Source organism: Siphateles boraxobius, unplaced genomic scaffold (genome assembly GCF_051911475.1).
Source record: "Siphateles boraxobius isolate OS27281-9 unplaced genomic scaffold, OSU_SipBor_1 7, whole genome shotgun sequence".
NCBI lineage: Eukaryota > Metazoa > Chordata > Actinopteri > Cypriniformes > Leuciscidae > Siphateles > Siphateles boraxobius.
This window is the reverse complement of record NW_027509197.1, coordinates 29,003,932-29,016,462: the sequence shown is the minus strand read 5'-3', so window position 1 is coordinate 29,016,462 and position 12,531 is coordinate 29,003,932. Positions and strand designations below refer to the sequence as shown.

The 12,531-nt window shown below is 37.1% G+C and overlaps 1 protein-coding gene across 1 annotated transcript in view; it reads right to left on the bottom strand.

Moving 5' to 3' along the window:
• The window catches only part of lrp1bb (low density lipoprotein receptor-related protein 1Bb), a 393,159-nt gene that overhangs the window by 26,470 nt on the left and 354,158 nt on the right, over nt 1-12,531 (bottom strand). The window contains exons 67-78 of the mRNA XM_077217131.1: nt 10,739-10,855; nt 9,286-9,392; nt 8,861-8,993; nt 7,943-8,049; nt 4,128-4,260; nt 3,554-3,676; nt 3,140-3,262; nt 2,696-2,836; nt 2,236-2,370; nt 1,392-1,511; nt 790-1,031; nt 48-271 (exon numbers count right to left, since the gene is read on the bottom strand). Of these exons, the coding sequence (XP_077073246.1) occupies nt 48-271; nt 790-1,031; nt 1,392-1,511; nt 2,236-2,370; nt 2,696-2,836; nt 3,140-3,262; nt 3,554-3,676; nt 4,128-4,260; nt 7,943-8,049; nt 8,861-8,993; nt 9,286-9,392; nt 10,739-10,855 (1,705 nt within the window). The remainder of the gene's footprint in view (nt 1-47; nt 272-789; nt 1,032-1,391; nt 1,512-2,235; nt 2,371-2,695; nt 2,837-3,139; nt 3,263-3,553; nt 3,677-4,127; nt 4,261-7,942; nt 8,050-8,860; nt 8,994-9,285; nt 9,393-10,738; nt 10,856-12,531) is intronic.

The following is a 12,531-nucleotide window of genomic DNA, read 5'->3' as shown; positions in this document are numbered from 1 at the left end:
TAAACTGCAGAAAATGGAGCCTTAATTGTATTGAAACATGCTCCTACCCTTTGACTGGATTGACAGTAATGGCATAAGGCTCTCCTGCAATGTCAGTTATCAGACGGGTGCAGTTGGGTCCCTTGAGCTGCCCCACATTAATAGAGTATCTAAGCTTGGTCCAGTGAGCTGTGTAATAACTGAACCAGTGCATCCTAGAGTGGTCTGTCCAGTAGATATTACCAGTCACCCAGTCAGCTGACACATCCCTGGGTCTGCGGAAGTCTGGGCACTGCAAAAGTCACCCAGATAAGGTGATTCCCATGTGGGCCAAGACATCACAGAATATTTAAGATTATGCCTACGATAAGGTATTTTTAGGAAAAAGCTATTCATAAATAAACATGGTGAAAATTTCTGAAACTGCTTTTGATATTGGGATAAGGCAAAAAGTTGGCATACAAGGTTTGGACTCAAAATATGATTTAAAAAAAATATATTTTATTTTAACAAACTAACTAATCACAGGGAAGATCAAAATATAATATCCTGCTTGTCTGAAAGATCTATATTTATTATAAAATAGTGGTAAAATGCATAAATTATAGGGTAGTATTTACTAATTCAATGAAAAGTACATATACCAACATAGATGCAGATAGAATGTTTGCTGTGTATCATTATATTAAGGAGATGTGGAATTACAACATTAATTAGAAGAAGAAAAGAAAATTAATAACTAGAAGGAAACATCCAGAATTTTCCTGAGAAAATATGACGTATGCTGCACACAAGACTCATGATACTTACTATGATGCCAATATTTGTTTTAGTTTGACTCCTGTTTAGGATATCTTTGTAAAAAAGTCCACCGGGATTAAACTGAGTAGCCCAGATAAACTTTTGTTGGTGATACAGAGCATCCATCCCAATGATGCGGGCATTTTCCTCGATGCGAGCATGTACTTTGTGTCCATGGCTCTGGTTAAATGGATACACAAAACTTCGGATTTCAGTGTCATTAGCTATGTAGAGCACTCGATCTTCTGGTCCTGCCCGTTGAGTTATTAATATGCAAAAAAAATGAAAAGTGGCTAAATTCCATTTAGGGTTTAAGACAACAGTTTGACAATTACAGATGCAGACACATCATTCTAACACTGCAATATGCATTTTAATCAATCAATAATCAGTAATTCAAGCTCAATATTTTACAGGAAGAAGACAATATATACAACATATAGTATAAATGTACCACAGAAATAATACTTATGCTTTGAATGGTTTAAAATGTATATCTAGGGCTGATGTACTGAGCTAATGTATGAAAAGATCTAATAAGTGATTCAAAATCTAAATAAAATGTCACAGTGAAGCCAAAGGTCAAGTCAATAGAAAATATAGATCCTTACCTTTTGCTATGCAGCTACCATTCATATCCTTATAATTTTTGTCACATGTACATTTGTATGATCCTTTTGTGTTTGTGCAATAGTGAGAGCAAGTGCCAAAGTTAAGGCACTCATTGATTTCTGCAACAAAAAAAGAGGGAAGGACAAAAGTCTGTTATTGAGGAACAGCACTTTCTGGAAAAAAAAATAATTTGGCTGTGCAAACTGTGACGTTCACCATAAGGATTTTTTTTCACATGCTGAGTGCTTGGAAATAAAATGTCAGATGTGGTCTGCTCACTGAATCTCATTGATTCCCAGCAAAAACACTATATGTGAGTGCACAATCCTTTTACTGGAAATGTTCTTTTAAATGCAAAACATTTTCAGTAGGTTAAGCATTTTCAGGAGCTTAAGCTTAACTTTGGCCTCTGGTTTAGTTTTACCACACAGAGAGGAGATTTTTTCGATCCTTGAAAAAAATATTGCTTGATAAAAGAACAGGCATTTTGAATCTCAAAAAAAAAAATTTGTGGGAAAACCGCATAAGCGCATAAGTAGGTCTAACACAAAATATTAGGAAATATATCACACTGACATATCAGATATATCAAAAATAGAGGAATTCATTAGTGGGATTTCCAACTTTATTTACTGGGGCATTTTAAACCCATTCATTTCTGACTCTGGTTTAGCTAATGTTAAGAATTGCTCAAACAAACAGATTGCAATTCTGTTTGGTGCCGCTGGTGTCACAGAAATTGCACACTACACCTTTACATTGAAAGTCTAAATCCCCCTCAGATAAAGCAGTGAATAATTTTTCTGAACGTTAACAGAATCAGGGAAGATAGTCTGACAGTACCTTCACACTTTCTGCTTCGGAGATTTCTCTGAAAGCCAGGTTTGCAGTGGCAAATTGCATTTGTGTTTGTATGATTGCACACTGCATCCTCCCCACATGGATTCATCCTCTTTCCACATATGTCTCCATTTGAAGCTGGAATAAAAGAGAGAGAGAGCTTTGAAGTGACATACTTTATACTTGCAGCCCACTGTCCCAGTGCATGATGGGATTGGTTGTTGTTGTTGGTGTGTGTGTGTGTGTGTGTGTGTGTGTGTGTGTGTGTGTGTGTGTGTGTGTGTGTGTGTGTGTGTGTGTGTGTGTGTGTGTGTGTGTGTGTGTGTGTGTAAGCCTGAATGATTTCCATATGACAATTCCAGATGCACAGCACGTGTCCATGTAATCCACCAAGACTGCCTTAAATCTGACAATATTGCTTGTTTTCCGACGGATGTATCTGAGAGATTTGGTAAACACGTACAAGCTTTGCAGTCCTGTTCATCTGATCCGCCATCTCCACAGTCATCAAACAGGTCGCACTGTAGCTGTGCGGGTATACATTTACGATTACTACAGGTAAACTCTGCCTTCCCGCACGGCTTGGGCCTAGTTGACACAGTCTCTGGTTTGGGCCCCATAGGAAAAAAGGAAAAAAAACATCCATTTCAATCCAAACTTCAGCTGACACATCTTATTCAGCACCACCCAAAGAGTCTTCCATCAAATTTACTAAGATCATTTGAATGATTAATGAGCACTACTGTCTGTATATACCTCAGGAACTGCTAGCAAAACAATGACACCAGTAAATTCTAGACTAGGTCTTTTTTTTTGTCAATTAAATAAAATGTATGGCACAAAAGATGGATTTCTCATTGTGCTGTTGAGGATAAAGGCATCATCAGAGACTTGTGAATGAGCCTACCACATTCATCTTCATCTGAGTTGTCCCCACAGTTATCCACATTGTTACAGATTTGATCAAGCCGTAGACACACTTTGTCATTTCTGCAGCGATATGGCCTCGCTGGAGGACAAGGTAGTTTGGCTATAGAAATAAGAACAAAATGTTACAATATGTGCCATTTTTTCTGCATTGTAAATCTATATGATTCATAAAATGTTTTTTTGTATACTAGTGTTTTAGAAATTACTAATTTGTTGGAACCTGGAATCATTAGTTTCAGTTTTAGTGTCATGTAGTGTATTTAATAGGTTATGCAGTCAGTAACTCCTACATACAAATAGAGTTTAACATCAGAAAACTCAAATGAAAGTTCAGCAGGTGAAAAGAGCTGCCGTAGGTCATGCAATTCCACTGGGAGAGTTGAATTCCTACCGCACATTTCGGAGTCTTCATCAGAGTTGTCTCCGCAGTCATCCTCACCATCGCACACCCACACATGCAGCTTACACAGGGTGTTGTTGCAGATGAACTCATCGGGGCGACAGAAGAAAGCATCTGAATAAACAACATTTAACTGGTTTTTAAACTGTAACGCATGGATATTTTGCAGTAAAAAGGGTTATGACAACCTGAACAAGCACATACATAAACAATTTGATCATGTCCAAAACAATTTAACCATGAAAACTGTCTCAGAAAAGATGATATTTTAATTCACTAATGTTTGTATTATAAACAGTGTAACACTTTAGTTTGGGGACCAATTCTCACTATTAACTAGTTGCTTATTAGCTTGCATATAACTAGCATATTGGCTGTTTATTAGTAGTTATAAAGCACATATTATTGCCTTATTTTGCATGACAATATTCTACATCCCTTAATCCTTCTCAATAGCTAAGCATAACCAAGTAAATTAGGAGTTTATTGAGGCAAAAGTCATAGTTAATAGTGAATGTGTGTTTCCCAAACTAAAGTTTGACCATAAATATGGACATCTTCATACCATGACCACAGTTTTCCTCATCGCTGTGGTCCACGCAATCAAACACGTCATCGCAGCGCCATCGTTTGGGGATGCAGTGGGCATGGTTTTTGCACAGAAACTCATCTTCTCTGCACTCCTTGACACAGTCCATCTGGTGTGAGCAGAACAACGAAAGCCTAAAATACTCACTTTCAAGAGATAGTTTGCCGTAGTGGTGAAAGTGCAGAAAGTCTCTGTTTCCATGGAGTCAAACATTAGTCTAATATACTAGATGTTCAAAACAATCTATGTTTCCAATATGGTGCATGTGTTTATCTCACAGTTAATTAAAACAATATGCCATCATGTTATATTAATTGCTTGTTTGACGCACAAATCATAAAATATGAGCTTCTGAACTAATATATATAGTACTAGTGTTCTATATACAGGTCCTTCTCAAAAAATTTGCATATTGTGATAAAGTTCATTATTTTCCATAATGTAATGATAAAAATTAAACTTTCATAAATTTTAGAGTCATTGCACACCAACTGAAATATTTCAGGTCTTTTATTGTTTTAATACTGATGATTTTGGCATACAGCTCATGAAAACCCAAAATTCCTGTCTCAAATCATTAGCATATTTCATCCGACCAATAAAAGAAGTGTTTTTAATACAAAAAAAATTTTATCACAAAATTCCAGTCAAGACTTAGAAAAACTTGTGCATGCTTTCATCACCAGTAGGGTGGATTATTGTAATGGACTTCTCACTGGCCTTCCCAAAAAGACCATAAGACAGTTGCAGCTCATACAGAACGCTGCTGCCAGGATTCTGAGCAGAACCAGAAAATATGAACACATCACACCAGTCCTCAGGTCTTTACACTGGCTGCCAGTTACATTTAGGATTGATTTTAAAGTATTATTACTGGTATATAAATCATTCAATGGCCTAGGACCTCAATACATTGCAGATATGCTCACTGAATATAAACCCAACAGATCACTCAGATCATTAGGATCACATCGGCTAGAAATACCAAGGGTTCACTCTAAGCATGGCGAGTCTGCTTTTAGCTACTATGCCAGCCGCAGCTGGAACCAGCTTCCAGAAGAGATCAGATGTGCTCCTACAGTAGTCACATTCAAATCCAGACTCAAAACACATCTGTTTAGCTGTGCATTTACTGAATGAGCACTGTGCCACTGTTCGTCCGACTGTTTGCACTGTATTTTATTTTATGTTTTAATTATTCTGATTTCTGTATTTTATCTTTTATTCTAAACTGTTTTAATTATTCTGATTTCTTTTGATTATTTTAATTTCTTCTATGTAAAGCACTTTGAATTACCATTGTGTATGAAATGTGCTATATAAATAAACTTGCCTTGCCTTGCCTTGCCTATGCTAATTTTTTGAGAAGGACCTGTATGTCTTTGGTTTTGCACTTTAATTACTGATGTATCTGATTAAACAAATTAATAATTAATAGGTTCACTGTGGAGTGCCACATCAATTACATTGTCAACGGTTTCATCTGTTCTACACTGATAAAAAATCCAGCTGAAATCAGCTTTAAGGCTGGAATACACTTAACGATTTTTAAATGCTGAACAGATTTAAAAAAAAAAAAAAAACTAGGCAGCAAAATGCAGGCTATATTCAAATCCACTGTAAAACGTTCTGCTCAAGTCGTGCTTGCAAAGTTGGTTCCGATCGAAAGGCTTGATATCCACATTTTCAGAATCCGACTGGGGCTTGAACTGACATTATTATTAACTGTGTGTTTACAAATGCTTCATAAGCCTTGGTAGCTGAAACTCGGGATTATGGTAAGGGGTGTTACAGTTCCAACACACTTGATGTGTTTGGCCACTCACAACGCACTGGGTCAGCTTGCCAATAAGAGCAATCTGAGGTTTTCGGAAGGAGTGGCTTTGTGGAAATCAGTGCATTTCAGACAGACTGGGAATAGAGGAGCTACAATAATGTACAGTATGTGAAAAATATATATATATATTTTAACATTAAAGCATGTTTGCCTATTTTATTACACCCAATAATACCAAATAACACCTAATCCCTTTAATACATGCAGCTGGTTTTATTTTCCACAATTCATCAGTGCATGCTATGCCAAAAACAAATAATCTTTGACATAATCCTTCAGAGAAATTTAATAACTTGCCTTTGCTTCTGAATGTACTTTCCTATTAAGCTGAATCCTTCTTGTTTTTCAACTGCGATTCATTTTCATGGCGCTTTTCCACTGCATGGTACGGCTCGGTACACCTCAGTACGGTTCGGATCCGGCGCGGCATGGTTCGGCTCGCTTCGCTTCGCTTTTCCACTGCGTGGTACGACTCGGCGCGGCACGGCTCGCTTTAGCTCGGTTGCTTTTCCACTGCAGTTAGTACCGCTTCAAATTGGGTGGGATTATGACTGATCGTTATAGTTTATCCGCTCCTCGTCAACCAACAAGAGGAACGTCTGCACTTCCCGTCCACTGACCACGATTCAGCCATTTCTTTTTTGGAAGTTTTTTTTCTAAAAGCAAGTCAAGCAAGTAGTTTTAAAACAGGTGCCACAGCGGTGGGTGTTAATGGCTATTTAAATCTAGCAGGTTTGATATCTCGCAAATACAATGACGCTGGTAGTGACGATTCTGTATGTCTGACCAATCAGTGATCTGCAGTGTTTTCACGTCACATTTTATTATCGGTACGGTACGTTTGGAACCATAGACAGTAAAAGAAATGGACACAGCGACCCCATTGATTTCAACGGAGAAGACTGAAGCCCGATTATTGCACTTCCTGTCTGATGGCTGAGCGAATGCACAGGCTCAAACTGAGCGTGACAACAGTCTGACAGTTGTACATCTTCTAGTAGCTGTGGCAAAACAAATCTGAATCACCTAATTCCTCAAAAACGTTGTTAAAATATTTTGTCCCGTTGTTTTTATGGACTCTCTATGGGCTTCTCCCTTGACTTTATGCCTCTATGTCCCCCCGATTGCCTCATAGACAGTAAAAGATTGCCTGCGAGCTTCTCCTCCTGTCTATACGGTAATGTCTCTATTGTGAGACATAAAGTCGCCTGGTTATGACGCAATCGTTAGCCTGTTTTTAACAAAAACGGCGTCTACGGGGGCCATAACGTAAGATACAAAGTAATGGAGCCTTTTATACATTGTCATGTTTATTTAGAAATAAATAATGGACAAATGAAGTATTTGGACGCCTCAGATGTAAAGTTATTCGCTGTCAAAGTGACGCCAAAATGAATGGGAGTCAATGGAATGCTAACAGCAGGTGAAGTTCTGCTACAATGGCGGCTCCCGCGAGGCTTCAACTTCCGGCTGATGGATTACCCCCTTGCTTGGAACCTCAACAGAGGGGGTACCACTTAAAGCGAGCCGAACCGAGCTTTAACGTACCGTACCATGCAGTGGAAAAGCGCCACAAGTGAGCCGTACCGAGCCGAGCCGTACCGTACCATTCAGTGGAAAAGCGCCAAAGTGTGCTGTACCGAACCATGCTGTACCGTACCATGCAGTGGAAAAGTGCCATCAGAGATAAAGAAAGTAGAATAGATTTTAAACGTTTTTTCATGTTGATTTTCAGCTTGAACTGAACTTGAACCAGCTTGTCCACTTTAACCTGTTGTGATCTATTTATTTCCCCTAGAGAGGTTTTATAGGGGATAGTAGTATTTTCCTCAAACATGTTTCCAAAATATCTACTTGTGCATCTCTTTGTTTTTGTCTCACTATTGCACTTGTGCAAAGTTTCTGAGAGCGGAGTGCTTTATGTAAGGTGAGAGGGTCTTGCTAGAGGACTGACCTCATCAGAACTGTCCAAACAGTTGTCATGTCCATCACACCTCAGGCTGGCAGACACACAACCTCCACTGGCGCACACATACTCATTTAGAGAGCAGGAGGGAAGCACTGCAAAACAGATCATGGGTAAAAAAACACTCCGACACAGCTACATTCAACTGACGTGTACAGGAAGAGTGGGGTAATATGTGACAGTGGGTAAACTGTAAACTGACCCACTTAATCTAAAGTTTTTGTCATGTAATCATATAAAGTTGTTTTTATGTTGTTTATGCTAAAATCAGTTACATGGCTTTAGTGAGCTTTACCTCAAAAATAGAAATACTATTATAAAATATATTATAAAAAACCATGGCTTTTGGAACTGGAATGGAACACTTCACAGTTAAATTCAATTCAACCATTTTCAAACGAGATTTATAGAAAATATGCACATAATCAAATATTGAGGCTTCTAAATAAGTTCTTAAGTTAAATTAAAAATTATAACACACTAGAGAGCTGACTAAGTCACTTTATTACGTTTGTATGCACAGACTTTTGAAAGACAAAAGTAAGCTACAGCAATTTAACTTATCAGACAATGTAATCATAAAACATTTAAAGCTGAAATGTTAAATGTTCGCAATGTTTACATACTCCCACCCTTCCCAGGTTCATGTGCAGAGACAACTTTAAGCAAATACGTTGTAGGTGTATTCAGATAAAAAGCAGAAGTACATGTATGGCTTTGTACAGCTATGACAATATTGCTCTGTCTGTTTGAGCATTTCAACCAATGGTGTGAGTTTGGGGAGGGACTACGTGTTTGACAGGGGAAATATTTAGGGAATAATTGTGTGTGTAACTGTTTGGTGATGCTAGTAGTGCAGAAATGATAAACTTGAGCTTTAAAGACCACAAGATGTGATAAAGTTACCTGTTCCTAGGCAATTTCTCTCATCTTCCCCTGTCTTACAGTCTTCCTGGCCATCGCACAACCATTTACGTGAGATGCAGAGATTGTTGTGGCATTGAAACTGATCCTCTGCGCAATGAGTCTCACAATCCTTCTGAAAAAGCACAAAGCAATGACAAATTCAGTCCAGTGTCATTTCATACTTCAGTGTATCTTTTTTTAAATAATTTTTGGACTGTTTATTGATAATAATCAGGGAGAGAGTCAGGAGTTTTGTAAGTCAAATGTAAAAATAATCCACTCTTCATCACTTGCTACGATAATGAGGACTAATGATGTATGAAAAACGATATTAAACAGCTTTAAAATAAATGGCTAGAAGGGAATGTTCGGGAATATAAGACAACTGCTGTGCTGACCTCGAATGACATCTAGCATTCACTGACCTCATCTGAATTATCAGCGCAGTCATAGTCACCATCACAACGGAAGCGTGCTGAGATACAGTCCCCACTGGCACAGGCAAAATCCTTATGATTACAGGTCACCGGCTCTGCATGGATGAAAGCACAATAAGACAGCTAAAGATGCACAGCTATCATGACCATGCTCTCACTGAAAAGACTGAAGTAAACCTTAGCATAGGCAGCATAGTGGCAGCAAGAGCAAATCAAAACTGCCAAAGTGGCCTGGCACTTGGACACGAATTGGCATTGTACCATCTGTTTTCAAGGTTCTTGCAAGTTTGCCAAGAACTTAAAAGGAGCTATTTGCAGACTAATCAGCAATTAGAACTTATAAAAGGGCTGTTCTCACAGTTCCCAGGCTGTAATGGCTAGAAAAACATGTTGGGTGGTTAGAAAAACCTGTTAATATAAACTGTTTGAAATAGGCTGTTGATTTAACAACATAAAGTATGAAAAAGGGGCATCAAACATTATACATTGGACATTATACATTATACATGCTCATTATTTATTCAAACTCATTTTGTTTTAACCACATATAAAAGTAAGAAAAAATTTTGTTCTAAAAAAATAATTTAGTAAACACTTTACTTGAAGCATTTATGTATAATTATGTATAATTATAAAGTATTCATAATGTACATTATAATGCATTATATTATTATTTTTATATCTGCATAATTGTAATCAAGGTTTAAAAACATTATAATATTTGCAGATTCCTTGTTACATTTAAAAATTGGTAGTTTTTCATGTTTTAATGCATTAAAGGTGTGTTCAATGAATAGATAATTATTATAATGTATTATAACACTGATTACAGTTATTCATGAGACCATACAGTGCATTATAAGGTGCATTACAGGCATAATACTTTCATAATGCTTTATATATATATATATATATATATATATATATATATATATATATATATATATATATATATATATATATATATAGGCTTTAAGTAAAGTGTTACCATCATATTAAACTTCTAAATTTAAAAAAAGTAAGTATTCTCCAGATAACATTCTAACAATTTGGTTTAGCAAAATTTGACGATAAAAACATTAATAATTGTAGAGAGCACATACTGTAGATCTCATCCATGCAACAGTTTCTAGTTTTTTATAAAATTTGACAGCCCATGATAACTTGTATGGAAAGAACATATGGGTTTTAAACATAAGTAAAAGATGACATGGGATAAAACACACTTAAATAGTTGATCTTTCTTTGTGGCAATGTGAGCAAGATCAGAACCGAACAGACAAATGGTAAACAAACAGACAGAAAGCAAGAAATCTTCAAATAGTCTGTGAAACTGGCCTCTGAAGATTCCAGACAATGTTTCTTGACAGTTAAAACAATTTAGTACAAACACGAGTGTGGAAAAAGCTTTACTGTGCTCAGGGAGATGAGAGTGACTCACTGCAATGCTCCTCATCGGAGTTGTCTCCGCAGTCATTCTGGCTATCACATCTCCAGTGGTCCGGGATACAGTTGTTATTCTCACAGCGAAATTCATGAGGTCCGCAGGTCTTTTCATCTTTTTCATCAGACACAAACAAACACACAGATGAAAATGGCTTCAAAAGTGCATGAATATTAATGCAATGCTACTGCATTTCGACACATAATCATCATTTCCTCAGGGTTCCTGGGCCCGGATCTGACACGAAGCTCAAAACATGCCCACACTCAAGAGGCTAACACACCATAAGATGAGATACCTGACTGTGGTGCCGATATCTTCTATCCTCAATAACCTGAACACTTGACACGTAACATCAAACACTTTGTCACCTCTGCACAATCTGCGATGAACATTTCTGAAGGAGCTTATTCCACCTTTTTCCAGAGTACGTGTAGTGTTAATGTTATATAAACTAAGAACTTTCTGAGGTACTAGAGCCAAGAAGAACTGTTAAAGTCGGCATGAAACAGACACTGCGATAGTCTTTTCTTCCCTAGTGTGAATAAAATCCGAGTGAATGGCTTATTAAACTAGAAAAAATGTAGGGTGGGACTTGATTGTGTCCATTGGGAATGGATTGGATCGATGGATCATTTTGGTTTGAAATGAATAAAATAAATGTGATGTGAACAATAAATCATTTATATAAATATCACAATACTCAATAAAAAAATAAGAATTGTGGTTTTATGGTGACTTTAATGAACGCACAGGGGGATCACATCATCAGATCAAAACTTTGGTTACAGTAGATTGAGAGAGATGTTTTTTTTCCAAGAACACAGCCAAAGAGAAGTAAACTGCAAATACTTGCCGGTTTTCATTAGTGTGAAATAATAAAAGGGCATCCTAGAATATCTCCCTTGACAGATTCTACTGCTTAAATATTCTCTAATGTGGCACAGGCATGTTGCTTTTACTATAATGATAGAATTTTTTCTAAAGAAACATCTAGAGACATTGGCATCTGAGAGAAAAAAAATCCTGCTTATTGTTTTGTAATATATAATTAATAATAATAATATTTGTCTTTCACAAACACTGATGAATGGCACAACATATGTAGAAGCCACTGCATTAGGGTCTTCTAAGATACAACTATGCATATTCATGTAAAGGCAGAATTTACTCATAGATCTTCTAAATCTACATGCATTTCCACTTATTTATGTATGTTTGTAATTCCCACAGTTACAAAAAGTGAGCTGGTGAGTATCAATAAAGCTACCCTGTTACATTAATGGTATACCATTTGACATCAATTGCCAAGATAAAGATCTATAATTACTTGCAGTCCGATGTAGATAAAGTGTGTCACGTCTGGAAAATCAATGGAGACACTAGAGGAGCCGTCACACCTCAATTACAAAGTGACCCCTCCACTGTTCCATGGATGTGTCACTCACTTGGGGGATTTTTCTCTGAGTTACGGATAATCCATAACAACATCAGATTGTTCAGCCAATGCAATAAAACCAATTTTCTCAATCAAATTCCAACAATGTAATTGTCCCCTCCTGCAACAGCCAAGATATTGATTTAATTTCTTTTGTTTGCCGATTTGGGAAAGCCATGTTCATCTTCCCTGCTGGGATGTCAAAGTGTTATATGTACACCATAAATTGAGCACAATTGCCTTTAAACATCTACTTAGAGGTCATATCCACAATGTAAATAAATGATTATCCACAATGATGTTAGAGTACAAAAAGGAACAACATCAGCGTGCAGTATAGAGTCTAATGTTT